The sequence below is a fragment of the Penicillium maclennaniae genome (assembly GCF_028827695.1).
Source record: "Penicillium maclennaniae strain IBT 15551 chromosome Unknown utg000008l:1.0-3552695.0:1.0-3555053.0, whole genome shotgun sequence".
In the NCBI taxonomy this organism is placed as follows: Eukaryota; Fungi; Ascomycota; class Eurotiomycetes; order Eurotiales; family Aspergillaceae; genus Penicillium; species Penicillium maclennaniae.
This window is the reverse complement of record NW_026623220.1, coordinates 3,394,495-3,420,644: the sequence shown is the minus strand read 5'-3', so window position 1 is coordinate 3,420,644 and position 26,150 is coordinate 3,394,495. Positions and strand designations below refer to the sequence as shown.

The window sequence follows — 26,150 nt, the reverse complement described above, 5'->3', positions numbered from 1 at the left end:
TTCGAATCCTCAGACGAGACACGCGACAAGTATGTTTGATATTTGAAGTCGTCATTTCTTAATCTCTAATTTCGACCATTCCATATTGATCTCCTCTTTCTCATCTCCCAGCTCCATCGGCCGACATCGAGATGGCCGACTCCGGGAAGATCACTATCTCCATCGACCGCGGGGGAACTTTTACCGATGTCCACGCCATCGTTCCTGGTCGTTCAGACATTATTATCAAGCTGCTTTCCGTTGATCCTTCACATTATCAAGATGCCCCCACGGAAGGCATTAGGCAGATCCTTGAGCTTGCAACGGGCGAGCCTCATCCCCGCGGGCGCCCGCTGAAGCTCGATCGCATTGGTTGTCTTCGAATGGGTACCACCGTGGCAACGAATGCATTGCTTGAGCGCAAAGGAGCTCGATCGGTACTGTTTACGACCAAAGGATTTCGGGACCTTTTGAAGATCGGTGACCAGTCGCGGCCAGCCATCTTTGATCTCTCTGCGGCGAGACCTGGCGTGCTGCCCGAGAGTGTTGTCGAGGTAAATGAACGAGTAGTTCCTTGTCATCCTTCCGCAGACGAGAAATGCTTCTCTGGAGCCCGTATAGTGGAAGGCATCACAGGCGAGAAGTTCCGTGTGGTTCAGGAATTGGATCTTGACCAGGTCCGATCAGAGCTCCTCCGCCTGAAGGAACAAGGCTACCAGTCCCTCTCGGTAGCCCTCGTACACTCTTTCGCCTATCCCGAACATGAGCGTCAGATCGGAGAACTGGCTGAGCAGATGGGATTCTCTGTTACGCTTTCTTCCAAGCTGCAGCCAATGATCAAAATCGTGCCTCGTGGCATGTCGGCTGCCGCTGACGCCTATCTCACTCCCGTCATCAAGACTTATATTGACTCCATCTCGGCAAGCTTCGAAGGCGGCTTAGAAAAGCAACAGGAATGCCGATTCGAATTCATGCAGTCCGACGGTGGTCTCGTGGACTTCCGCAAGTTTAGCGGGTTGAAAGCCATCCTTTCCGGTCCTGCTGCTGGCGTGGTAGGATTTGCTGCCACCAGTTGGGATCCCATTGAGAAGATACCCGTGATCGGCTTTGACATGGGCGGTACATCTACTGATGTTTCACGTTTTGATGGGCACTTGGAGCACGTTTTCGGATCCAAGGTCGCTGGCGTTCTCATTCAGTCTCCACAGCTTGATATCAACACTGTTGCTGCCGGTGGTGGCTCTATTCTGACATGGCGCAACGGCCTATTCTATGTTGGCCCCGAATCAGCCAGCGCGCATCCCGGCCCAGCCTGCTATCGCAAAGGAGGCCCCCTAACCGTGACGGATGCCAACTTGTTCCTTGGTCGATTGCTTCCCGAGTATTTCCCTCATATTTTCGGACCCAATGAGGACCAACCCCTGGATACTGAGATCACTGCGCAAAAGTTCCATGACTTGACACAAAGGATCAATGCCGAGCGCCGTCAGAATTCCCAACCAGAATACACTTCAGAGGAAATTGCCCTTGGGTTCCTCAAGGTTGCTGATGAGTCTATGGCTCGCCCCATTCGTAACTTGACCGAGGCCCGTGGCTTCGAAACTGCCTCTCACCACCTGGCCTGCTTTGGAGGAGCCGGTGGCCAACATGCTTGCTCCGTGGCAGCTTCACTGGGCATCTCGCGCATCATTATCCACAAATACTCTTCGGTCCTGTCTGCATATGGCCTAGCACTTGCAGAAGTGGTCAAAGAATCTCAGGAGCCAATCTCCTCTGATTATCTTTCATCTCATGCCAACCTTCTCCAACGCTTCGATGAGATGGCTGTAGCTGCAACAAAAGAAATGCAGGGACAGGGGTTCCCTTCCAATCAAGTGCATCATGAGCAATATCTGAACATGCGTTATGAGGGATCCGACACTAGTCTGATGATCTTGCGACCGGAGGCTTCGTCCGATTTCTTGGATGAGTTCCGCGAGCGTCACCGCCGCGAGTTCAACTTCAACTCGGACCGACCAATCCTTGTTGATGATATTCGTGTTCGTACAATTGCATCTTCCAAGGTTCGTACCGAGCGCAGCCCCCCTGGTTCAGTTGAAGGATGCAAACATGAAGGATGTCACAACCGAGGCCGCCAACACGACTGCCGCCTATTTCGATGGTTATTCCGCGCGCATCGACACCCCTGTGTACTTGCTCGACAAACTGGAGAAACACAGCCGGATCGCTGGCCCTGCTGTCATTATCGATCAGACTCAAACGATTGTCGTCGCTCCCAATGCCGTCGCGAACCTATTGGAAACTTGCATTGTCATCGATCTCAAGGACAAGCCAACCGTCTCTCCTTCCGAGACACAAATTACCACCGAGATCGATCCTATCCGTCTCAGCATTTTTGGTCATAGATTCATGTCTATTGCTGAGCAGATGGGTCGCACTCTGCAAAAGACCTCTGTGTCAACCAATATCAAGGAACGACTGGATTTCTCCTGCGCTCTCTTCTCACCCGATGGAGGACTTGTTGCCAATGCTCCGCACGTCCCGGTACATCTGGGCTCGATGCAGTTCGCCGTGCGTTACCAGCATGAAAAGTGGCTAGGCAATCTCAAGGATGGCGATGTGCTTGTGGCCAACCACCCTAGCTGCGGTGGTACTCACCTGCCTGATATCACTGTATGTGGGCCCCCTTTTTTTTAATATGCGAAATCTAATATTAATGTTAGGTAATTACACCCGTCTTTGATCGTCCTGATGGCACCGAAATCATGTTCTACGTTGCTTCGCGTGGCCATCACGCTGACATTGGTGGTATCCTACCCGGGTCCATGCCTCCCAAATCGACAGAGCTCTGGCAGGAGGGTGCTGCTATTGAGGGTGACAAGATCGTCAGTAATGGTGTTCTTGACGAGGCCCGTTTGATTGAACTACTTGTCACGAAGCCGTCCCAGTATCCCGGCTGTTCTGGCGCACGCTGCATTAGTGACAATATGTCCGACCTCAAGGCACAGATCGCCGCCAACACTCGCGGTATCACTTTGATACAGAGCCTTTTTGCGGAGTATGGCGTTGAGACTGTTCAAAAATACATGTATGCCATCCAGGCGACCGCTGAGACCGCCGTACGAAATCTCCTCAAGGGTTTGTATGAGAAGTTTGACGGGAAACCTCTCGAGGCTGTTGATTACATGGACGATGGCACCCCGATCCGCTTGAAAGTGACAATTGATGGCTCGGATGGGTCTGCTGTCTTCGACTTTGATGGCACTGGCCCTGAGGTGTACGGCAGTTGGAATGCACCCATTGCAATCACACACTCGGCAATCATCTATTGTCTGCGATGCATGATCAATGCGGACGTTCCCCTCAACCAGGGGTGCCTGGCTCCAATTGATATTAGGGTTCCTTCGCCCAGCATTCTGTCGCCCACAAAGACAGCTGCTGTTGTGGGTGGAAACGTGGTCACATCACAGCGCATCACCGATGTCGTTCTCAAAGCTTTCCGGGCTTGTGCCGCCTCTCAGGGTTGCTGCAACAATCTGACCTTTGGCACAAACCCCAAGCTCGACCCCGAAACGGGAGCTATCATCACTCCTGGCTTTGGGTATTACGAGACTATTGCTGGTGGTAGCGGGGCTGGTCCGACCTGGAAGGGCGAGTCTGGCGTCCACGTTCATATGACCAACACGCGAATTACTGACCCCGAAATCCTTGAGAAACGATACCCAACCGTTCTTCGTCAATTCACCTTGCGAGAAGGCTCCGGCGGCCGAGGCAAGAATCAAGGTGGTGAAGGCGTGGTGCGTGACATCGAATTCCTTGCTCCAATGCAAGTCTCAATTCTGTCGGAGCGACGTGTTCACAGACCTTACGGTCTTGAAGGGGGCGAACATGCCCAACCAGGCCTGAACCAGTGGATCACCCGGGACGCAGAGACTGGCGAAGAGCGCCAGATCAATATTGGAGGTAAGAACACTGTGTCGGTCAAGACACACGATCGGGTGGTTATTATGACCGCCGGCGGTGGTGGCTGGGGCGCCGAAGAGACTGCTGCGTGAAGCCAGTATCTTCGAATCAGATCTCTACATACCTAGATACTGATTAAACTGGACGAAGCACATGTATTTTATGAACATTTCAACGTTATAATCATACAATCGATCTATCTATAAACCTAGCAGCGCTAATGGACCCCGCCCCTCGCATACGCAAAAACTGTTTGAAGAGAAAATGTAACCGAAAAAAGCTTGGATACCTGGATCTATTCCACGACTATGCGGCCTTCGAGTCTGGGAGAGATTCCAGAAGTCCAGGCAGGTGTGAACTCGCCCTCGCCATCCATCGTGTCCAAAGTTGTGGGATGTAGACCAGTGTGGCGCATCCATTTTCGGACAACGCGTCGTGCGAGTTGTAGGCGGTGCTCCTCCTCCGCCGTGGACCGGGCGGGAAGAGTGACATAGTTTGTTGTTGATCGAGGGGACGTAAGAATTTCTGGGTCGTCATCAGAGTCAGAGTCCATTTCATCGCTGTTTGTTCCATTAGCAGACGAGGTTGTGGATCCCCGATCGAGTTCCTGAGGGAAGCGGCCGTAATAGTAAGCTTGCCGGCCCGTTCGCTGCAAGCTCGGACGGGGCTTCAGTGAATTCCCCGCTGCTTTTTCAGAAACAGGGGAAGCGGCGGCAGACGGCGGCTTGAGCCAGCCCTCGTTGTGCAGATTGCGGTGCACAGAGTCCCAGTGTCGATGGAGACTCGCAGACCAACGTCGCCATTTTCCAAGAACCTTCAAGCTCATGAAATACTGGCGTAATATTGTACTAATGAGAACTCCATTCTCCTCATGCACAAGTTCTTCAGCTTTGCCGCCCTCGGATTGAACTAGCAAAGACGAAAACCCATCTTTGCCACGAGCCATGTAGCCCCGCGTGGCTAGTACGTAGTCTCGGTCAAAGTCAATAGGCTCACCACCAACCCGAGCGAATGTGATGCGTGCGCCTGGAGGTGCATCAAGCTTGAAACCGTACGAGATATTGGAGACTTGCGTAAAACGACCCTCTAGTGCGGGGAGCTGGCTTACACCGTTCTCGAGAGCATCCATCAAGGCCTGCCCATTGACACGTATCAGCACCACCGGATCTTCAAAAGGGAAGCAGTTTAATAGGTCTTTCAATCGTAGTATCCCGGGAGGATAGATCTGGTCACCCCGGATGGTCCCCACCAGCCATCATGGCACAGTCGGCGGCGTAATAGAAACGCATGAGATCGCAGACGAAATTGCCCAAGTTGGACTCTCGCTGTCGTACCGTCGAGAAACGACCATCGAGAGGGCTGACCGTGTAGCCTATCGGCTTTTCCAGCTTCGCCTCCAAGCTGGAAGTGAGCCGGTTAACCATGGTCATTGTTTCAGGATCCTCGGGTATGGAGCGCAAAATATCGCGGCGCGTTATGTTAAACTCCCAGCCTGGCGCTCCCTCAAGTTTTCTGAAGGCTTCTATGTAGCTCAATTGCTTAAAATCAGTCCCTGATCGCAGCACATGAGTTCCATTGACAACAGAATGGGCGTAATAGTGATCATGGCCGCCAAGGATGATGTCCACTGTCCCAGGTTTCAAGTTGCTCGCAAGTTTGTAGTCGTTGGGTTCACGCTGATGGGAAACAACCACAACCATCTCAGCTCCTTGTGCTCGCAGTTTGGGTGCCAGCACTTGCGCAGTCTTGCTTGCTGATTGATAGATCAAGTTGGGTGGAAGCGAATTAATCGTCCCCAGCCTAGAAAGATGATTAGAAGATGCAGACAAGTGGAACCGATCTGATGCCAGGTCTCACCATTCCCTCTCTCCCAGCCCAATCACGCCGATCTTAATCCCGTTCGACGAGACTAGCATGCAGGTCTTCCCTGAATCGGCAATGGGGACGCCGTCTCCGAGCGCTGGATCCAGTACATTGGCCAATAACCAGGGAAAGTGGCATTGGCCGGATAAGTGGCGGAACTGGGCCACGCCGAAATCGAGATCATGATTCTGGCTGGATTAGCAGCGTTCTAGCCTCGACTGTACCAGGTCCCCTACTCACACCCACGCAGGCCACGTCGGTTCCGACCTTATTCAGGAATGGAACCATGTGACGGCCCTTTGTAATGGTACTCTCGATACTGGGATTAAAGGCATCGCCGGAGAAGAAGGTCAGGATATTGGGTTGGTCGGCAAACCGCGGATGGGAGCGATAGTGTTTCACGAGGGATTGAAAGCGCGAGACCCCGCCTACCGGTTCAGCAGAGCCAGATCTTGATGTTCCGTTAGCACAAGGTATGCGCGTAGGTCAAGGGATATCGCCGCGCATACTCAACGTGGTAGACATCATTGTAGTGGATTAGCCGTAGATCCGGGGTACCGGTGCGATGTGAAGTATATGTGACGGAGATACCGTCTGATTCAAGACTGGACATAGGAATTCCCAAACAAACGCGAACGTAACAAGGAGAGAGAGAAGGAAGAGATGGACCGGGAAGCCGTTAGAGAAGTTAGAGAAGTGGGATAGCTGTTTACGAGGGGCAAAGGGTGGGACGCAGCACCCGGGGCCAGCTGCATGCCTGAATGCCTGAATGCCTGAATGCCTGAAGAATGGGGAAATGTAATTCAATCGAACTATGATGTCGAGTCAGATGGGTAATCAAAACGCCGGGCACCATGCAATAAGGTATCCTAAAGAAAGAGACTGCAAACAAAGAAAAAGAAGCAAGGGAAGAAAACTCCGAAAAGGTCGTAGCCGATCGTCTCACAACTTTTGCTCCGTCACTGTCCACCGTCGCCGCGACACCTCACGATCTTCCAGAGGCGGCGCACTCCCCCACAGCCCGGGTTGTGAGAGTTTTCGTTGCGGCAATTGCTTCGGTCCGCCCGGCTTGTCGACCGATCCTTCGGTATAAGGCGACTCATGACTCACAGGCCGCGGGTCCCCAAAATTCGGTACGAAGTCCTCCATTTCATCGTCCTTGTCGGCCGGCGCGCTGGCTCCCCAAAGACCAGAAGGCCCTCGAGCCACTGGCGATTGCTGTGCCAGAGACCAGCTGCGAGGACTGAGGCTAGTTCCTGGAGTTGACCCAACGGTGAAGGAGCCCTGGAGCATCGATGGACGAGTGCCGAGGCGATTACGATAGGTGGGGATGGCTGGTGCCGAGACCGGCTGCGGAGCCGAGGGTGATGACAGGGCCGTGAGTTGCGAGGGGTTGACCCCCGCACGGAGATGGTCAGTTGATGTCACTAGCTGCAAAGCGTATTCCCGTGATACAAAGTCATCCCGACCGACTGGAGAGTTCGATGCACTCTCGGAGAGGGGCGCAGTGCTCCTCAGGCGGTCCCGTTGTACGGCCATAGTCAGTGATGCCGTATTGATGTCCAGGAGTACTGAGTGGCCAGCCAAGGAGCTTATTAGGGCGTTGCAGTCAGCCCCGTGAGTGATGATAATTAAAACGGTCTCCTTGGGGGGAGATTTGTCGGCACCGTTGGACATGACATTCGAGGGGTCTGCGCTGGGTCCGTCCTGTCGCCGGTACCAGTCCACCATTCGTCGGAATCCATCGTGTACTCTTTCATGCATGCTACTCCATTCTTCGCCGTACTCGCCGCCCGTGCCCCAAAAGGGGGTGCGCATGCTATCCCATTGGTAGTCGATCTTTGTACAGGCGTCTCGCGCGTGGGCCACGTATCCAGCGGGAATGGGATTCGAAGGGGAAATGGCATAGCCGGGGGTTGGCGGCACGTATGAAGCATCTGAAACCGGTGGCAGATCGGTGTTGAGCCGTCTCAAGGCTTTGGGAGTGCGGCTGGGTGGAAGGCCCTGGAGTGTGTCACAGGTGCTGGCACGCTGTCGCTTGCCATGCTGTCCCGACGCCAAAGATGTCCCTTGCGGAGCCAGTTGGCGGTCGCCTTCCTCGCTGGGGGAGCTCGGATGAGACTGACTACCCCAGCCGCCCGGGAAATGACCCGACAGGGCTCTCGTGCCTTCCCGCACAGATGGAAGCAGTTCCCCACGACGAAGGAGCTCAGCCTTGGCCGAAGCTACCATGCGTTCGGAAGCCGGTGGTGGTATGATGTGGTCGAAATAGTCTGGTGACAGCCACTCGCCCAGGAACGCATCAACACGTAATAGAGACCGATGATCGGTGTTGCCATCTATCTGGTGCCCAGCCGGAGATTTCGAGGAGTCTGCAGCTTCACTTTCGGAGAGAGACTGATTGAGGCCCGCACTGACAGCGATTGCAGTTTGTAGACATCGGAGGTACGGTGAGGAATGTATGATCACGTTATATCGAGAGTGCAGGTCTGAAGGAGCGGGGATCGGTTGCAGATTTGCCGGATCGCTCGAGGCTTGCGACTGGCTGGGATGGCTAGCTGAAGCTTGACCCGTAAATTCTGCAGCCCGTAGGAGACTGGCAATGCGGACACCCAGCGCCCGGGATTGACTCCAACCACCGTAGGAGAGAGGCGGGTCGTAGGGCGTGGGGGTGGTCAGATGCCAGTCCTTGTCGGCCGCATCAAGACGGGCGCCGTGTCTACAGACGTCAGTATCCGGAAAGTCTCATGTAGCTTCAGATCAATATCTACCTGGCGATGAAGACAATGGCGGGTGATTCGGCCATCGAGACTGTCACAAGGGCGGGGGACAGACGTCGAGCTCGAGTCGAAGTGAAGTCTGAGAGTCTGCTACCGTAGCGACGGGGAACAAAGACGCCCCAAGCGAAGCTCAAAGATGCATGTCAGGCATTCAGCAGCGCTTGAAAGCTGCGAGATGATTTTTTTTGGCTTCACGAGCTTCAGAAATGGATGTCGCGACGAGAAAAAAAAAAGAAAAGCACGCGGCATGTGATGCTTAGGTAAGTCACAGGAGTACAGCTGGTCGAGTCACGGACCAGAAGGAGATGAGACGAGACGGAGCAAATCAAATGTGATACGATACACGAGTCTCATGAGTCAATGTGGTCCTAGAGCCAGTAGAAGAGCAGAACGGGAGCTCATGGCTCATCCCACCTCGGCTCGTGGAGGACGTGGGGCATTTCGGGGATTTGGGGGAATTTGCCCGGGGAGCTTCATCCGTATAGTTCACCACCAGGACCGAATGTCTGAAGGTAGTGCAAAGGGCGAGCGTTAGCCAGATATTCCATGAAAAATATCGCTCGTGGTGAGCCTCTCAAAGTGGCCTGTCTTTTACTTCTCCACTTGAGACGAAGAAACCCAATCAACCAGGAAGTTCGAAGCTCCACCGCACCGGATCTGATAAGGAGAAGACGACGATAAAAGAAAGATACTCTTAACGGACACAGGACAGATTCCATGCATTCTTGGCTCTGTTCACTGGCCGAGTGATAGCACCGGGCGTTGTCGATCGTAGACAAATTCCTCTTGATCGGGGTTACCAAGGGATTGAATCGCCAGTCAATCTACAAAATGATCCTCCTCATGGTAGCCGACCTAGATGGTTTCACTCGTGAGTCTGCGCAATCCCGTATGCAAGCTCCGGACTTCCTATCGAGGAGTCATATATGGCTCAGTCTTATGGCCCAAGCCAGTCTGGAGCATGTCCATCGCCCGGGTTCACATCATCGGAGGGAGTTTCGGCACTACCTAAACCTGTGGCCGTGAGCTGGTTGACAATTGCCCATAGCTTGACTGAGGCTGCTTTACTCTTGATAGCTGGGCGTCTGGGAGATGTATGCGGTCAGCGCCTGATGCTCGTGTTCGGGTCCAGTCTGCGGTCTTTTCGGGCATCAGCGTCTGTTCTAGCCAACCCCTCTTCGGCTATGTCGCGCTCTCCCAGGAACAGGTCCCGCAATGCCCTTGCCTGATGCTTTGGCCATATTTTCAATTGTGCCCATCGTCCAAGACTCCGAACTGAATTATTTTTTAGTCTTCATGGGCAATTGCACTAGGGGGGATTGTTGGAGGCATTGTATTGTCCTCATACCTTACCCAGCTTGTCTCGGGATTCCGGGGACAACTGGGCTATCGCCACTGTGTGCGCAATCATTGCTGTGTCCGAGAGTTTGATGATCCCCTACAGTTCATCATGGTCGCCTTTGTGACCGACAGCGACTTGATTTTCTCGGTGCTGCTGCGGATATCTCCCACGCTCTGGTACTAATGAATTTGACTTGAACCAAAGTGCCCTTGTTGGCTGGAAAACTCCCTTCATCTACATCTTCCCGGTTGTCGAAGTCCTCCTTTCGGGCGCACTTGCAGTCACCGAGGCGCCATTGTGTCCACTCCTTGCCCCGTGCTGTCTTCACAGGAGATATCGTCTAGGTACTTTGATGCTGGTTCAGTTTTGTAACCATTGTTTACCACTTTCACTACTTCATAAAAGTCATCAAAAGGTGCCTCGTCATGGCCGGCCATGGCGAAATGGTTCGCTGCTCTAATCAGCGGAAACCCGCTTGGTCTTCTGCCTCTCCCAGCGACATCATGTCTTGTACTGTGGTGTCTTTCACAGCAGATCTCTCGGTATTTGCCAACGTGCCAGTCGATCAAAAGCTACTCGGCTGAAGCTGTCGTCACATCACATCATGGGAATGTAAGTGTGTCGATTCCTGTCAATACCTTGTCATATTCAAGTAAAACGTTCGAATGGGGTATGGTCTTCTCTTCTGCGTCCTTCATTCACAAAGATCCGATGCATCGCCACCACCAAGGGCTGTCTGCATCTTGGGGGCCACAACCGTCGATTACTCAACTTACTCGAGCTCGCATTTGCCGCTACGGTGGAGTTTCATTCCCCTGACGTTGGTAGCAATGTTATGCGTGAATTTCGCGGCACTCTCTTCGTGGGCATTGAGCTGGCTGAACTAGGCCCTGTAATAACCACCTACTTCCTGATTGTAGATAGGAGAAAGTATTGCGCGAATCGGAGACATAGCCCAAGAATTTGGAATAAGGCATACGCTGGGTAGAACATGATTATCCCATGGACTCAAGAAGATATGGACCATGCGCCCTTTCACTCGACTCAATTATTGAATTCGCCTGTCTCCATAGTCGAATCACCAGTCATGTCAGTCCTGGGACAGCGGATCTTATGGAATGTGTATGTCACCAAATATGGAGCGAACCCCTCCCCACATTCCGTTGACATCACAGCATGGGCTCTACACCAGAAGCTGCAAGGAACACGTTTAGCAGAATCCCTTGTGAGCTTATTTTCCGAGCTAGCCCAATTCTGGCGAAAATGATTGGCTGCTACTCCACCCCCCGAGGGGATTTTGCAAAGATATCCACTTCATATTGACATGCTAGACCATGGATGATGATGATGCCATCCATACCCTCTTGCTAGAACTTGGTCAGGATTTAGTCTAGCTATATAAAGACCTCCCTGTCTGCAGGTTCCTTCCTTCTGATCAACCAATCCGCTCGACCCAAATACCACGACACAATCTCTACAACTTCCCTTTTTCATGGCCAATCTCCATTCTTCGGTTCAACATGCGGTTTGAATTCGTTTACGCTCTGTTGGTAGCAACTGCAGTAGCTGTTCCTCACGGAGGGAGCAAAAAGGTGGAAAGATTGAAGTCCAGCTTTCGATACAACATGCCGGCTAACAAACAACCAGAAAATTGACCAACCTGCTGCAACCCCATCCATGTCCATGTCGATGCCCATGAAGAGGGCCACGCCTACGACTCAGGCAATTCCCTCTGCGTCTACCTCTTCGATGGTGGAGAAGCGAGTGAAGGCCGAGCAATTCATGATGCCGTACGCAAAGTCTCCCGACCTAAACGGTCAAAGGCTAATAGTGACACTTTAAGCGCCAGCCTATCAATGTTTTTTTTGTGACAATCGAGATGTGACGGATTATATGACTTGCGCGTGTGATTTATGTTTATTTTTGATTACCGGCAGTTTGACTTGCCAAAGGACGGAGGATTAACACTGCAATGAAAGATTCTAAGCGTGCCTACAGAATTTTGTCCATGGATATGTCGACTGTTGATGCCATATCGTAGTTCGAAAATTATTGTACACGCGTATATGCTTGCACGCTTATTACTCACAAATAAGCAGGATACCGGATCAAGGCCAAGAAATTGAGCCAATTTTAATCACCAAGTCACAATATCTCCTTATCGTCTGTACACAAACTTCCCACATGTTGTGGTGATTGTTCGAGTGGCAAGTAACCCATTTTAACGGAAGATTGCGACGATCATGATGATCGCCAGGTTCGTTCTTGCCATTTCAAAGGCATGCTCGCTGTGTAGGCATGTGGACATATGGATTGCTCAGTACAGTGTATGGGATGCAAGGCTGGCCAGGCTGATAATAGGCAATGTCGAGAGAACTAGAAAATAGTACTTTGGGATTCAGATAAGTCCACAATATTGTGTCCATTTGGTCAATTGATCTTTAGAAGCGTAAAGAATGGCTATACTGTGGTCATAATCATGTAGGCGGCGAACATGAACCAAACGCTAGAAAGAGGTTTCTAAGGATCCGGGAAGATCTAAGCCGAGTCAATCAATGGGGTACCATTTAGGCCGACAGACCAAAATATAGTGCAAATAATGATCATCCGGTAGCCACTGTATCGCCTGAGTGGTTAAATCAAGTTAATTGTGATGGAAGAACCCACCGGCGAGTTGGATTCCAGCCGAACTCGGCTATAATTTCGGAATGCTCTAGCTGATTAAAGTCATTTACGGTATGAGCTCTGTGATGCAAAAGACTGGTACAGAACTGAGTGAGCCAATGTGATAGCGTATTGACAAAACCCGATCAATATACCTCAAATAGAGGGAGAACACAAATCTTCCTTGTAGTTAGGTACAGACGCACTGATGGCTTTGCAGCCGTGTCCGTGAACATACACCTTTTGTCTGAAAGACCTTCGTATTGACTGTTTCGATCGATCTCGAACTCGGAGAGCTCACAAGGCAGGCCAAGCTAGCAAGTGGCAAATGTCATCAGCGCCGCTCTGGCAACGAATATACGAAACCATTGATCTAAAATGTCCATTTACGATCAATCGCTCGAGACTGAGTAGGCTATCTTCAGAGGAGGGAGAAAATACCAATTTGCAACTAAATGACCAATAACGCAGAGGACAGCCCCAGAAAGACGCATCAGCTTAGAAAATGATAGTAATATTGCTAGTCAATGCAATTTGAATGGACTTGTGGCTAGCAAAATTCTGCTAGAAATCTCTCGTAAGCGATAGCATTTCCTACGAAGGCCGAGTCGTACCGAATGGTTGATATAGAAAATGAAAGGGGTTGCCAAACAATAGGATAGAAAGTCACAACAAGAAGACAGTCGCAATGACCATGACTTGACTGTATAAAAATCTAGTGAAGACCTCGAGAGGTTTGTGGGTCGGTCTTCTTCCATGGCCCGGAAACGCATGGGTCAAAGTCTGCCGAGGTTCAAAAGCCGTTGGGCTAATGATGTTGCCGTTGACAGTGAATATTATTGAACATGGATTTCCGAGTGGCGCCACAAAGGTATTCGAGCTTTAATAGTCTGCGGATTGTCAATCCTCGAAGCGGATTATTTCTAGATTCCGGCCATGTTTTGTCCGCATGTAGTCAAGCGGCTGTTGACTGCATCGCAATTTATTCTTCCAAGTGATGCTCTTTGTTCCTAGGCCAACTAAGACGTGCTTTCGGAAGCACATAGAGACTATAGGAGTCAGATTTGTCAACTCAGAACAGGAACAAGCCAATCGGCCTTAGACTTGAGTAGTAGTCGGTTGAGAAGCTCTGGCCGGCTTTCACCGCGAGGATCCTCTACGGGAGTACACAGATAGAATTCACCATCAATCAGCTTTTTCATAACCATTTCACGTGAAGAACAGCTTCTTCATTCGCATAATATCGAATTGCTAGCCAGAGTCTTCAATTCAAAGTGGCTTTTTTTTTGGTTTCAAAAAGCCCCAGTCTTCAAAGACCGCGTCAATCAATCATGCCGAATATTAAGTCAGCCCCGGCACATTCATTGCTCTGCTGCACGACAAAAGACTTCCAGGCAGCTTTCAAGGAAGTTCTACCCAACAAGTGCTGGGTCTATATCTCTAGTAGCGCGAATTCGGGAGCGTCGCTTCGAGCAAACTTGAATGACTGGTCTCTCATCAATTTTCGGCCTCGAGTCATGAGAAGTGTCAACTCCTTGAATACGAAATATTCTATCCTTGACCAGGCCGGGCAATTTCCATTCTTCGTATCAGCCATGGGAAGCCTGGGTAATGCACACCTGGGTGCTGAACCTCTGTTGCGCGAGGAGCCACACGCAAGGGTTTGCACACTTTGATCAGCCACGGTGACGACTCAATAACCAGAGTCCTTGCAAGCTTATCTGAATAGACGTTCCCATCGACCGCACAAAGACCAAGTCTCTTATTCGAAGGGTCAAGGCTGCCGGATACTAGAGTCTGTGGGTCACTGTGGACACTGCAACACTGGGCGAACGAACAGCAGATCGATATCTACAGGCGCAAGATACCCTCGACCATGGCGTCAGAGAAACGGCAAGAGATGCTGCGGCCGAAAATGACTTCGGGCCGGCCTCCAAATGCCGACCCGTTTCTGGATCCTTGGATCCTGGACTGAAATGGGAGAATTTAGCGAGAATCACCCAGGAATGGAACGTGTCCTATTGTTTTGAAAGGCATCCCGACCGTTGAAGACGTTAGGCTGGCTGTCCAATATGGTGTGCAGAGCGTTCTTCTGAGTAACTATGGGGGCCGCCAGATTCACTCTGCTTCAACCACCTTGATGACGCTCCTAGAACCCCAGGTTTACTACCCAGAGGCATTTGACAAGCTCGAGATCTAAGTAGACGGCGGTTTTCGAGACGGGCGTCGATATTCTCAAGGCACTTTGCCTCGGAGCCATAGCGGTGGGTGTTGGTCGGCCCCATTGCTATGCCATGGCCGCGTATGGGTTGGAAGGAGTGGTAAGATGCACCGATAGTAAGTTCACTTTGAGGTCTTGGAATTTCGATAGGATTCTTCTCTAATGAGAACACAGTTATCGCCGAGGAGCTCGAGATCACCATGAAAACCCTAGGTGTCTCCTCTCTCCACCACCTTCGGCCAGAAATGGTCAACGCGTCTCGTCTGTCGAATGAAATGTGGCGACCGGAGATACTGAGGCCCAAGCTATAAAGTTGTATCACTGTGTTGAGGATATGTTTGCTTTGAACGTTGATACTCCTAAAATCTATGCCTTTTCCGTAGACTTATGTAGATAATTGAACGTAGCCGTTCACACTTCGAAATTTCGGATCTCAATTGGGTATGGTATGAGGTATCATTAGTTAACGCCATCAAATCATAAATCATCCCGACAAAGTCCAACGCTATTGGACCCCGACCGGTCGAGCTCCAGACAGATTCACGACCCGACCACCGGCAGCCATTGCCGGGCGACCGATTATGGTGGGCGGAGGACGAACCCATCCGGGAACGCTCGAGTCCTCCTGTTCACGGGCCGAGATAGTCTGCCAAACATTGGGGTATCCTGTCGGCAGAGCGCCTCGAAGTCGAGCACCTGGGATAGCAAAACGAGGGTTGCGGTGGGTAAGATAGCCACGCATCAGCCCCTGGGTGAGGAGTGAGGAGAGGATGGATTCAATTTCCCGCATGAGAAGAGAAGGTTGACCCGTTTCAATGTCATTAATAACGGCATACGGATCTAGCTCGAGTCCCTCAAAATCGGCGTTCGGATCGCCATCAACCAACTGACCCGGCACATTTTGCTGCAATTGGCCACCCTCGTCAAAGAAACTATCTGGGGCGATATAGTCACCGTACTTGCCTAGAATGCTTTGATCTGCTTCCGGAGCTGTTACACGGGTTGGGTCTTCGAGATCCGCGTAGTCAGGATCAGTTGGCTCGGAGATAGTCTGCGATCCATAATATCGAGGCGTGGTGAGATTGCTGTTGCCATTGAGGGGCAATTGGTTATGCTTCGACTTCAGCCATTGCGTAGCCACTGCCATTTTCTGTAAATAGAGGTAGGGTGGTGGGCCACGCTGCCCAATCGCCTGGAGATCGCCATGAAAACCACCTTCGATGAATACCCTTCGACAGAACGATCGCCACACGAGGATTTCGCATCGGTTGCGGATAGCAAGCAGGGTCCCTTTTCGTGAGAACCATTGAGCACTGGGCGAGCTGAGGGAGAGATGTTGGCGAAATGCAATGTAGTCTCCACGAATGATCAAACGGCGCAACGGTTCGAAGTGTTCCGCTAACCCTTGCGCCTCGTCTCTTTGTAGGAGCTTTTTGGATGGGAAACGGCCCATGATAATATTGCAGGGGATCAGGTAGGTGAGAATCAAATGTCGCTGGCTGAGTGCCTGGCGGTGGCACTGGTCATAGGCGGACTGCAAGGCGATCTGGGCAGGATAGAAAAGATTGTTGGAGAACAAATAGCGACCGAGATAGTAGAGGTAAGTGACACGTTGGGAAGCTGGAAAATGGGCCAATGGAGGTGACTGGGCGCTGATACTGGCAAACATCTGCTCTGCATTTCGAAGTTTACCGCACTAGGACTCATCGTCAGTCGCCAAACAACATGAGAACACCAAAGCGTGTAGGATCGATCTCACTTGGAAAAGCAATTTGAGACACAGGTTGGCCATGAGATAAATACCAATTCGCTTGCCCTCGGGCTTCCCATGCGGGCCTGGAGTACCGGAGCGATCGGTTAAGCACTTGATAAAAGCTTCGCGAACCACATTTGCCGACTGTTCCACCAACGTCACTTTTTCGATGCTTTCTTCGCGATCGGCAAGGTCCTCCGAGCGCAGGAGATGTGCTATGAGCTCAGGTCGACGGTCTAATCCCATGGCCAATTTCGCCAGGACTTTCGAGAGATACAGAACGGTTGGAAGGACAATGACGCCCATTTGGCTGTCTCCTAGTGCCATTACGCACTGGCTGAACGCGGAGAAAGTAGATGCACCGGTCAGCCTTTCGCCTCATTGCTCATGGTGCGCGCACAACACGGCACGCATCTTAAGTCCTATCACTTACTTGAGCAGTCCCCGGAGTCGGTTATAGGTCTCTAGCAGGTTATCGACATTCACATCGCGCAGGAATGCAAAATACAGCTTCATGAATGTTGGAAATGCTGTCCACGATGACGCGCCTTTGGTGCGCGGAACCAGTCCTTCACACCGTTGCAGTAGCTCATTATCCCCTTGAGGACTCGGGTATCGTCGCCGCAATTCTTGGATCATTTGCAGGTAAATATCGGAAAGCGGAGGCTCGATCTGCAGGAAATCCTGAAGCTTGGCGCCATCGCGGTTCTGGACGAAATCAGCGACGCTGCTGAGGAATTGATCCAAGATGGGTGTCGAGATGGGGGTCTGGCCCGCCATGATGAACGGTGTTGGGAAAGAATCAGATGTCGATTATTTGATGGATGGAGGAAGGGATGTTTAAAATAGAATCGAGTGGTTTTTAGGCATGACGCTATTTACTGCACATGAGCTTCGGTCATTCGCAACGCATCTCAAGTAGGGATATTGGGGAGCAAATGTTCAGTGTTGGAAGGCGCCGAGCGAAAGACGAAACTCCATCGGCAGAATAATGGTACATGTTCACCGCCTTTAAGAGCATTCTGAAAGCCTTTCTAGGCAAGAAGGTATATAGTCATATGCGGAATATCAATCTTAGTTTCAAGAGTTTAAGGTGTCAGTAGGAACGGGCTGATAGTAATTCAAGCGTTCATGTTTTATCTCATGGCCAATTGGAGGCTTGTACCTCGGGGATTGATCCAAGGCTGCAGGTGCACATGAAGTGAAGTACACCACGCCATTTTCCACGTGGGTGTACCTAGGTACAGCTTTAGGGCCTAGAGAGGTCTTTCAATTCTCCTGTATGCCTTAGTGTAATCTAGCCCCTGCTCCCACAGGAGGCTGTTTTACACCCACATCTCTTATCATTTTAGACCGTGACAGTGCCCGGTCCATGACATCATAGCATCAGAATCACATGTGAAACCCCCCAAGTTCTGAAAGTTGCCTGTTTCTCCACTGATCACGTCACTTATTCCATTTGAAACTACAAAAAGTCTCACGGAAGCTCTGAGAAGAGCTACAATTCTTTTCTCACTGCCATGGCGGGTGCACAATTCTCCATCTCGGCCCTTATCAGGCACCCAATTGTCACCGTTTGGACCTGGCTTTACTTGATCGTCCAGGCGGTCCTTCAATATGTCTTTTCACCCGTTCCGCCGCCTCCAGGTGCGGATGACAACCCAGATCTTCCGCGAAAGAGGGTCGCCGTCATTGGCGCTGGTCTTACTGGAGTGTCTTCCGCCGCGCACTGCGTAGGTCATGGATTTGATGTGCAGATCTTCGAGTCTAGAAGCAAAGACCGCGGCCTTGGTGGAATCTGGAGCGTGAGGCTTATTTCACTCCGCAACTTCATCAATTGAATGCTAACTCGCTTTTAGAGAGTGAATTCTACGTCTGCCCTCCAAGTACACAGTCTGATGTACCGTTTTCACCCTTCAGTCCACTACGACAGTGCATACCCTAGCCAGAAACAGATCAAGGAACAGATTGTCAATCTCTGGAAGCGCTATGATCTCGAGCGACGCACAGTTTTCGATACTCCTGTCACCTCAGTCAAAAAGACCAAGAATGGCCAATGGATCATTAACGATGACGAGGCCCAGTACGGCCGCTTCGATGGTGTTCTCACGGCTGTAGGTGTATGTGGAGACCCGCAGATGCCTTCTCTACCCGACCAAGAGAAATTCAAGGGTCAAATTTATCATTCGTCCAACTTGGATGGTAAAGACGCCAAGGGCAAGAAGATATTGATCGTCGGTGGTGGCGCCAGCGCAATTGAAGCCCTTGAGTTTGCCGTCAAGTCAGGCGCGGCGGAGATCGATGTTCTGTCGCGCTCCGACAAATGGATTATCCCGAGAAATGTACTTGTGCAATCTCTACTGGCGTTCAATGTCTTTGGACAAGAGACTTCTCTCTCGTGGATCCCTGAATCGCTACTGAAGAAGTTCTTCTACCGCGATCTTCAAGACATTGCTCCGACCGACGATGGGATCTTCACTCAGACTCCCATAGCAAACTCCCAGCTATTTGATCAAATTCGTGAGGGCAAAGCCCACTGGCTGCGCGGAGACATTGTCTCTGTGGAAGAAAATGGTGTGAGGTTCAACCACCGCGCTCAAGGTGTTCCCAAGGGCGGCCCTGGCCGTGAAGGACTGGTCGAGGGTGACATTATTGTGATGGCAACCGGCTTCAAGCGGCCTTCGCTGAATTTCTTGCCTGATGAAGTGTTCGAAGAGCCCTATGGTCCACCCAACTGGTATCTTCAAGTCTTCCCGCCCAAATACCCGGACGTCTGTGCGAACAACAGCACCTATGTCAATGCTATTGGCACCGTGGGTAACATGCATATCGGAATTTACACTCGTTTCTTGATTATGTTTATGACTGACCCATTAACCCGTCCCACGGAAGAGCGAATGAAGACCTGGATCGATTTCACCCGGTTTATGAAGCGATTCTCGCCCACCAAGGCTTTTGACTTCTTTACCTATGCGGAGCTTATCTACTGGTATTTGTTTGTGCTACTTGTCAATCCATTCCGGTGGAAGTGGGCTCTGTTCGTGTTCTTTGGCCTCGGACGTGCCCTTCCTTTAATGGTTGTCGAGCAAGAGAACAACTTCCGGAAGGAGCTGCGGAAACAGCGGAAGAACGATTGAGGGATACAACAAACTGGAGCTTGATGTGCGATGTAAACGACGTGACGAGGAAGAGCATGCATACAGCGAAAGCGATAACGTCTGTGGTCATGGGCGTCGATAATGTCATTTTAATTTTTGATTAGTTCTACCATCTGGAAATAGCATCTCCTCGTAGCAAGATCAGACCACGCAAATTGAAAGAGTGATATCATGTGAAAAATAAGATCGTAGGACCAGCTAAACTCCCGGGATTGGAATCAATGCTTCTTAATCTCCGAAACTTTGCGATCGATATTATAGGCCAGGTTTCCCTGCGCGATCCGACTGGGAAGATACCCTTTCTCCTCCAGCCAGAGCATTGGCCATAGCAGCGTGACACCGAGGAAGCAGAAGAGCGTTGCAATCAGATGCCAACCCAATACCAACCAGTATCCCACGTGTGGCAAGATGAACTTGATAAACTCAGAGGTTTGGTAAAGATCCTCTTGTTTGGTGATGTAGTACAACGGGTGTGCCCCGTTTGTTGAGGAGCTGGTCTTGCTTGAATCGGTGGTGAGATCGAGGACCGTTGTCAGCGTCGCCGGTGCAACGTGGAACGGCACAATCCAAATAGAGAAGATCTGAGACATGTTCACGTAGAGTTTGAGACTTTCCTGGTCCATGGCTACCAAAAATTTTAGTTATCGAAGAGTATCCGTACAGAAGACAGGCTCACCAATGGAATGGATCTCCATCTTGATCCGCGGTGACATGATCTTATACCACTGGAAGATCTTCAAAATCCACCATCGACTCCCTTCAAAGCTAGGAACGCGGCAGAAAGGATGGACAAAGGAAGCATCGCTTGTAAAAAAGCGCTCCAAAGTCTTCTGTTGCAATGTGGGTGTCGACTGGGTGAGAAGACTGATCACCGCCGGGATTTCGACAACTGTCGGTAAAGTCAGCAATGATGAATTGCAGGAATGGAGTTCGGTCGGACATACCTGGATTTTCCATGATCGAGAACGTTGACTATGTTTGAGTAGAGTAAGAAGGAGTCGAGCTTGAGACTCGGAGGATATCAGGTACAAGGGGCGATGACATCATCGTAGTCCTGACATGTGAACCTCGGATTCAGTGGGAGCATCTTTACTTCCATACCTCCACTGCTTGTAAATTATTTCTGCTATTTCCCATCTTGGAATAAAATCCTGCCTTTGCTACACTGTGTTGAACACATCGCATAGTCCCGGATATTCGAACATTTTGAGCCATCACCGGTGGCTCAGTATTCGGCATGCCGATTCCGGCCGATCACCAGATTTGAGCGAGAAATAGAAAGATTGAACTCAATGCTTGGAGGTATCTATGGATGAATGATGTACTTATAGATACGACTGGTAGCAGTGGTGAATCTGCTTTTGATAGCCATGCCAACTCCGGTGATGTTCGTAGACTAGAGGTCTTGCAACAAGAAAAGAAAAAAAAACCCCTCCAGACCACATTTATTTCTTCCAGCTATCAATCTTCTTCCGGCGCTTGTCAAAGATCTCGCCCATGCCAACACCATCACTGCGTTGGCCATCATCATTCTTTCTCTTCCGACTTTTCTCCAGAGCAACTCCACCACTCTTACCCCGCCGAGTAAGACGCTCAATGCGATCAGCACCCTCCGTAAGGCCCTTCCATTCGTCTCCGCCGAATGTAGAGTCTCGGAGGCCGCCCCGCTTCGCTTTATCCTTCTTGGTCTCCTTAGGCAGACGGACAAAGTTGGTTTCTTCGTACCGGGTTCGATCAGCCTCATGTTCCCGGTCTTTCTTGGACTTGGTCTGTCGACCACCGGCGATGATGGTGCTACCAATGCTGGGTTCTGCCATAGGCGCGGACGACATCTCGGCGTTGACGAATTCGTCGATAACATTGGATCGTTGGGGACGACGGTCCACCCGTTCGCGGCGCTCGGTCGTGGGTAGGGAGGTCGGCATAATCTTCGGCGGCCGGTAGATACCATCAGTCGGCTCTTGGGCAGCGGCTTTGGCCTGGTATTTGTTCTCCGCCGGTTTGACCTTGGAGAAGGCGGAGACATTGGGCCGATAAGCCATCTCATCCATATCCTCATCATCGCTTTCCTCGTCACTATCGCTGGCATCTTCGTCACTGCCCGAATCGGCGTTGCGGACCTTCTTGGACTTGCGCGATTGAATGGGCCGTTCCGTCCGCTCCGCATCCTCTGCTGCCTTCACCACCTTGTCGATCTGATATTTCAGACGTCCTTCCAGTGGGCGCACACCTCGATCGAGGAAGACTCGGAGCTCAACCAGCTTTTTCACGGTCTCTTCCCGAATGCTGCTATCCGTGACATCTTCTGAGTCCTGTGGGTTTTCTTTAGAGGACGCGTTTCGCAATTGGAAAATAATGAGAAAAACGAGGTTGTGAAGGTAAGAGAGAAGGATTTCGCTCTTGCTGTCGAGAAGCGAGATGCCATCTTGCGGAGGCCCGATTGAGACGTCGGAGGAGGTTTCTTTGCTGGACGCTGGCAATGATGAAGCAGCGCTAGTAAGACATGTTTTTAAATTTTCAAGAAGTGCAGATAAGCTCTGCGCGCGCGCCGGCGCGGTGACTGAAGCCATGGTGGATGTAGAGTTCAACTTTGTACGGAGCGTTCGTCAAGATCTGGAATTTTTTGCTTATCTGCACGTGACCTCAGAGGACCCATTCAGGTGCTTATCTGTCCTGTCCTTCCGATGCTCCGGGCTCGACTTCATCTAAACAAGCACGAATTTGTGAATCCCGAGTGGGACTTTCCTGTGCTCCTGCCGCGAGCTTCTTATTCTAATTGCATCGCAGCCGGACCCACGTTCCCTTCCATGCGGCTGATTTGAGCACCCCCCCGGATTCTCGACTTTCACCATGCGGTTCACCGACAGGTCCTCCTTCCTCACTTCGGTCCTTCTCGCGATCCCTTCGCTGTCCTCTGCGTTCTACCTCCCTGGTGTTGCGCCGACCTCGTATGACAAGGACAATCTGTTCCGCTCTTTGTCAATCATCTAACGCCTGGACTTTCACGCGACGACCAGCTGCATTCTGTCTTCGCATACGATTACTACCACCCTGCGCTCCATTTCTGTCGCCCAGAAGGCGGGGCCCAGGATGTCAGGGAATCCCTAGGAAGTATTCTATTCGGCGACCGTATCCGCACCTCCCCGCTGGAGCTGCACATGGCTCAAAATGAGACGTGCAAAGCTGTCTGTGGGGAGGTTGTCTTCGACTCTCGGGACGCCAAGTTTACCAATCGCCGCATCTCCCAGGGTTACAATATCAACTGGCTCGTGGATGGACTGCCTGCGGCGCAGCTGAACCATGACGGCAACACCGATACCGATTTCTATAGTCCTGGCTTCTCCCTGGGGGATCTGGATGACAACGGGCAGGCTATTCTCAACAATCACTTCAATCTCCTCATTGATTATCACCGGGTGGGATATAGCGGTAAAGACAAACTTCGCGTTGTGGGTGTGCTTGTGCAACCCGAGTCCCGGCGCGATTCACGACGTCTGGAGGACGGCACTGCCGAGTGCGGAACCCAGGGAAATCTACTCACCCTGAGTGAAGATGCTGATACCCCAGTGACCTGGACCTATAGTGTTTACTGGAGAGAGTCTCCTACTGCATGGGCCACTCGATGGGACAAGTATTTGCATGTTTATGACCCCAAGATCCACTGGTTTTCTCTCATCAACTCCGCCGTCTTCGTGGTTTTCCTCGTCGGTATGGTGAGCATGATTCTTGTTCGCGCGCTCAAAAAGGACATTGCTCGCTACAACCGGCTCGACGCGATCAGCTTGGAAGATCTCGACGGTACCTCGGCCGCCGTCGAAGATGGCATCCAGGAAGACTCCGGGTGGAAGCTTGTTCACGGTGATGTCTTCCGTTGCCCCAAGGCCCCGCTGTTGTTGAGTATTATGCTGGGCAATGGCGCTCAATTGTTCATGATGACGGGCGTGACTGTTGGTAGGTTAAAATCTCGCCATGCACCACAATTTCTTTCCAACTGATCCCATCTTTGTAGCTTTCGCACTCCTCGGACTCCTTTCCCTGCCAACCGTGGCTTCTTGGCCACTGCGATCCTCTTGATATCGGCACTGTTCGGTGCTATTGGTGGATACGTGTCAGCACGAGTATACAAAGCCTTTGGCGGCGAGGCATGGAAACGCAACATTGTGATGACCCCATTGTTGATTCCCGGAATTATCTTCGGCACTTTCTTTTTGCTCAACCTTTTCGTCTGGGCCAAGGGCTCTAGCGGTGCCGTGCCATTCGGCACCATGTTGGCCCTGGTCCTGATCTGGTTCGTCATCAGCGTGCCGCTGAGCTTTGCCGGTAGCTGGGTTGGATTTCGGCAATCTGTATGTGAAATGACTTTGTCTTTCTCTCGTCTCTGGCTTATACTAATCTGGTGCCTCTTTAGCCGCTCGAGGGCCCAACCAAGACCAACCAAATTCCTCGCCAGGTGCCTCCGATGGTCGGTAGCCTTCGGACCATCCCATCTGTTCTTCTCACCGGCATTCTTCCCTTTGGTGCGATCTTCGTCGAGCTTTACTTCATCATGACCTCGCTCTGGACCAGCAAGATCTATTACATGTTTGGCTTCCTCTTCTTGTGCTACGGCCTGATGATCATCACCTCCGCGGCAACTACCATCCTGCTAGTCTACTTCCTGCTCTGTGCGGAGAACTACCGGTGGCATTGGCGAGCTTTCGCGGGTGCCGGTATGACAGGAGGCTATGTGTTCATCAATGCGCTCATCTTTTGGGCCACGAGAGTGAGCTTTGGCGGCCTGACTGGCGCTGTCCTCTACGTGGGCTACTCGGCCCTGATTGGCTTCGTTGTCTTCATCCTGACTGGTATGTCGATTTTCACTCTTAACTGGTCCAACTCTCCACTGACCGCATCTCTTCAGGTTCGATTGGTTTCTTCGCCAGCTGGGCATTTATTTATCGCATCTACGGCTCTATCAAGGTGGACTAAAACGCGCCTTTTTCAGCCATGGACCGGGGGTCTGTTGATCCCGTCCCGTACCATGTTTTAACTACCTGGCGATGGTTTGCATTTTCGAGATAGATCGATGATAATAGTGATATCCACGATTTCCCACGGGAGAATGACTAGGACCGAATGACACAATGTGTATGTAGCGGGAACGCCGGTAATTTTGTACTCGTGTCACGCCAAGCCCGATGGCCTGGACTCGCCATTCGTCTTTCTTCGCCACTTTCCCCTCTGTAATTCTTTCTCTTCTACTCTGTACAGTGACCTCACCTGCGATCAATCGCTCTCCCTGCTCTGCACGCTGTACGCGAATCCCCGAATGATCCCTTGCGTTTGATTCTCCGCCACCGCGACTCAGCCACACTTCGTTCGTTTCTACCCCGCGTCACCATCTTCCTTTTCTCCCTCGCCGCCACGTCCCCTTGACGATTGAAACCCCAACGATTATATGTGCCCGAATAAGTCATAGCTGAGCTACTGGGTGTTTGACCATGGGCAAGTCGTGAGTCCGACTCGATCTGGCCTCAAGTACCTCGGCGGGGATGGATCTTTGCGGAACCGCCTGGAACAATTACATTACTTTTCTGGAGTGACTGTTCAAAGGCGGAGTCCGACGAATTCTACCTCTGAGTTCTTGGGTGACTGGTTCTAGGCCTTCATTGTCCCGATATTGACTCGTGCTCAGGCAATCGAAGCTCTCGCCCACGCAGTTGGAAGAGCTGCAGAAGGCAACCCACTTTGACAAGAAGGAGCTTCAGCAATGGTATAAAGGTAGGCGCGAGTGGAACACTACTTTTATATCCCCCTGTGCGATTGGAATTTCCGGTGTCCTGACCACTTTCCAGGATTCCTGAAGGACTGCCCATCGGGCACCTTGACCAAGGAGGAGTTCCAGAAGATCTACCGACAATTCTTTCCCTTTGGTGATCCATCATCATTTGCAAATTATGTATTCCGTGTATTCGACTCCGATAACAGTGGCATGATCGATTTCAAAGAGTTCATTTGCGCATTGTCGGTGACCTCGCGAGGCAAGATGGAGGACAAGCTCGACTGGGCCTTCCAACTGTACGATATTGACGGCGACGGCAAGATCACTTACGACGAGATGCTGGCCATCGTCGAGGCGATTTACAAGATGGTAGGTGGGCCAGAATAGTCGAAGCTCTACGACGGTTGCTGACGCGCTTTCAGGTGGGGTCGATGGTGAAACTGCCGGAGGACGAGGATACCCCCGAGAAGCGAGTGCGGAAGATTTTCCGAATGATGGACAAGGATGAGAATGGCAGCCTCGATATCGAGGAATTCAAGGAGGGCAGCAAGCGCGACGAGACGATTGTCAGTGCGCTGTCGCTCTACGATGGGTTGGTATAAGTGTGAGGAATCTCGCTCGGGCGAAGACGGCGCAATTTGTTCCATCAGGGAGACGGGGGAATTC

At 51.4% G+C, this 26,150-nt stretch overlaps 13 protein-coding genes across 13 annotated transcripts; 7 read left to right on the top strand and 6 right to left on the bottom strand.

The window, feature by feature from the left end:
* Nucleotides 1-131: 131 nt before the first annotated feature.
* Nucleotides 132-4,034, top strand: N7477_010239 (5-oxoprolinase; the record flags this gene model as incomplete). Its single annotated transcript, XM_056971900.1, has 3 exons — nucleotides 132-2,018; nucleotides 2,074-2,652; nucleotides 2,703-4,034. 3 exons carry the CDS (start codon nucleotides 132-134, stop codon nucleotides 4,032-4,034), a joined length of 3,798 nt encoding a protein of 1,265 aa, XP_056818879.1.
* A 203-nt stretch (nucleotides 4,035-4,237) lies between these two features.
* On the bottom strand, nucleotides 4,238-5,071 carry N7477_010238 (uncharacterized protein; the record flags this gene model as incomplete). Its single annotated transcript, XM_056971899.1, has 1 exon — nucleotides 4,238-5,071. One exon carries the CDS (start codon nucleotides 5,069-5,071, stop codon nucleotides 4,238-4,240), a length of 834 nt encoding a protein of 277 aa, XP_056818878.1.
* A 100-nt stretch (nucleotides 5,072-5,171) lies between these two features.
* On the bottom strand, nucleotides 5,172-5,642 carry N7477_010237 (5'-nucleotidase; the record flags this gene model as incomplete). Its single annotated transcript, XM_056971898.1, has 1 exon — nucleotides 5,172-5,642. One exon carries the CDS (start codon nucleotides 5,640-5,642, stop codon nucleotides 5,172-5,174), a length of 471 nt encoding a protein of 156 aa, XP_056818877.1.
* Nucleotides 5,643-6,747: 1,105 nt separating this feature from the next.
* On the bottom strand, nucleotides 6,748-8,611 carry N7477_010236 (uncharacterized protein; the record flags this gene model as incomplete). The annotated part of the gene is made up of 2 exons (XM_056971897.1): nucleotides 6,748-8,524; nucleotides 8,577-8,611. 2 exons carry the CDS (start codon nucleotides 8,609-8,611, stop codon nucleotides 6,748-6,750), a joined length of 1,812 nt encoding a protein of 603 aa, XP_056818876.1.
* Nucleotides 8,612-13,922: 5,311 nt separating this feature from the next.
* Nucleotides 13,923-14,566, top strand: N7477_010235 (uncharacterized protein; the record flags this gene model as incomplete). The annotated part of the gene is made up of 2 exons (XM_056971896.1): nucleotides 13,923-14,252; nucleotides 14,321-14,566. The coding sequence occupies 2 exons, from the start codon at nucleotides 13,923-13,925 to the stop codon at nucleotides 14,564-14,566; spliced, it is 576 nt and encodes a 191-aa protein (XP_056818875.1).
* Nucleotide 14,567: 1 nt separating this feature from the next.
* On the top strand, nucleotides 14,568-14,791 carry N7477_010234 (uncharacterized protein; the record flags this gene model as incomplete). Its single annotated transcript, XM_056971895.1, has 2 exons — nucleotides 14,568-14,604; nucleotides 14,625-14,791. 2 exons carry the CDS (start codon nucleotides 14,568-14,570, stop codon nucleotides 14,789-14,791), a joined length of 204 nt encoding a protein of 67 aa, XP_056818874.1.
* Nucleotides 14,792-14,885: 94 nt separating this feature from the next.
* Nucleotides 14,886-15,123, top strand: N7477_010233 (uncharacterized protein; the record flags this gene model as incomplete). The annotated part of the gene is made up of 2 exons (XM_056971894.1): nucleotides 14,886-14,928; nucleotides 14,987-15,123. 2 exons carry the CDS (start codon nucleotides 14,886-14,888, stop codon nucleotides 15,121-15,123), a joined length of 180 nt encoding a protein of 59 aa, XP_056818873.1.
* A 194-nt stretch (nucleotides 15,124-15,317) lies between these two features.
* Nucleotides 15,318-17,345, bottom strand: N7477_010232 (uncharacterized protein; the record flags this gene model as incomplete). Its single annotated transcript, XM_056971893.1, has 3 exons — nucleotides 15,318-16,508; nucleotides 16,572-16,935; nucleotides 16,999-17,345. 3 exons carry the CDS (start codon nucleotides 17,343-17,345, stop codon nucleotides 15,318-15,320), a joined length of 1,902 nt encoding a protein of 633 aa, XP_056818872.1.
* A 740-nt stretch (nucleotides 17,346-18,085) lies between these two features.
* On the top strand, nucleotides 18,086-19,702 carry N7477_010231 (flavin-containing monooxygenase; the record flags this gene model as incomplete). The annotated part of the gene is made up of 2 exons (XM_056971892.1): nucleotides 18,086-18,370; nucleotides 18,425-19,702. The coding sequence occupies 2 exons, from the start codon at nucleotides 18,086-18,088 to the stop codon at nucleotides 19,700-19,702; spliced, it is 1,563 nt and encodes a 520-aa protein (XP_056818871.1).
* A 239-nt stretch (nucleotides 19,703-19,941) lies between these two features.
* N7477_010230 (uncharacterized protein) lies at nucleotides 19,942-20,680 on the bottom strand (the record flags this gene model as incomplete). The annotated part of the gene is made up of 3 exons (XM_056971891.1): nucleotides 19,942-20,348; nucleotides 20,400-20,612; nucleotides 20,668-20,680. The coding sequence occupies 3 exons, from the start codon at nucleotides 20,678-20,680 to the stop codon at nucleotides 19,942-19,944; spliced, it is 633 nt and encodes a 210-aa protein (XP_056818870.1).
* Nucleotides 20,681-21,168: 488 nt separating this feature from the next.
* Nucleotides 21,169-22,293, bottom strand: lcp5 (small subunit rRNA maturation protein LCP5; the record flags this gene model as incomplete). Its single annotated transcript, XM_056971890.1, has 1 exon — nucleotides 21,169-22,293. One exon carries the CDS (start codon nucleotides 22,291-22,293, stop codon nucleotides 21,169-21,171), a length of 1,125 nt encoding a protein of 374 aa, XP_056818869.1.
* Nucleotides 22,294-22,573: 280 nt separating this feature from the next.
* Nucleotides 22,574-24,691, top strand: N7477_010228 (transmembrane 9 family protein; the record flags this gene model as incomplete). Its single annotated transcript, XM_056971889.1, has 5 exons — nucleotides 22,574-22,657; nucleotides 22,741-23,678; nucleotides 23,733-24,069; nucleotides 24,132-24,567; nucleotides 24,624-24,691. 5 exons carry the CDS (start codon nucleotides 22,574-22,576, stop codon nucleotides 24,689-24,691), a joined length of 1,863 nt encoding a protein of 620 aa, XP_056818868.1.
* A 512-nt stretch (nucleotides 24,692-25,203) lies between these two features.
* Nucleotides 25,204-26,086, top strand: N7477_010227 (EF-hand domain-containing protein; the record flags this gene model as incomplete). The annotated part of the gene is made up of 4 exons (XM_056971888.1): nucleotides 25,204-25,214; nucleotides 25,398-25,483; nucleotides 25,558-25,853; nucleotides 25,907-26,086. 4 exons carry the CDS (start codon nucleotides 25,204-25,206, stop codon nucleotides 26,084-26,086), a joined length of 573 nt encoding a protein of 190 aa, XP_056818867.1.
* Nucleotides 26,087-26,150: the final 64 nt, after the last annotated feature.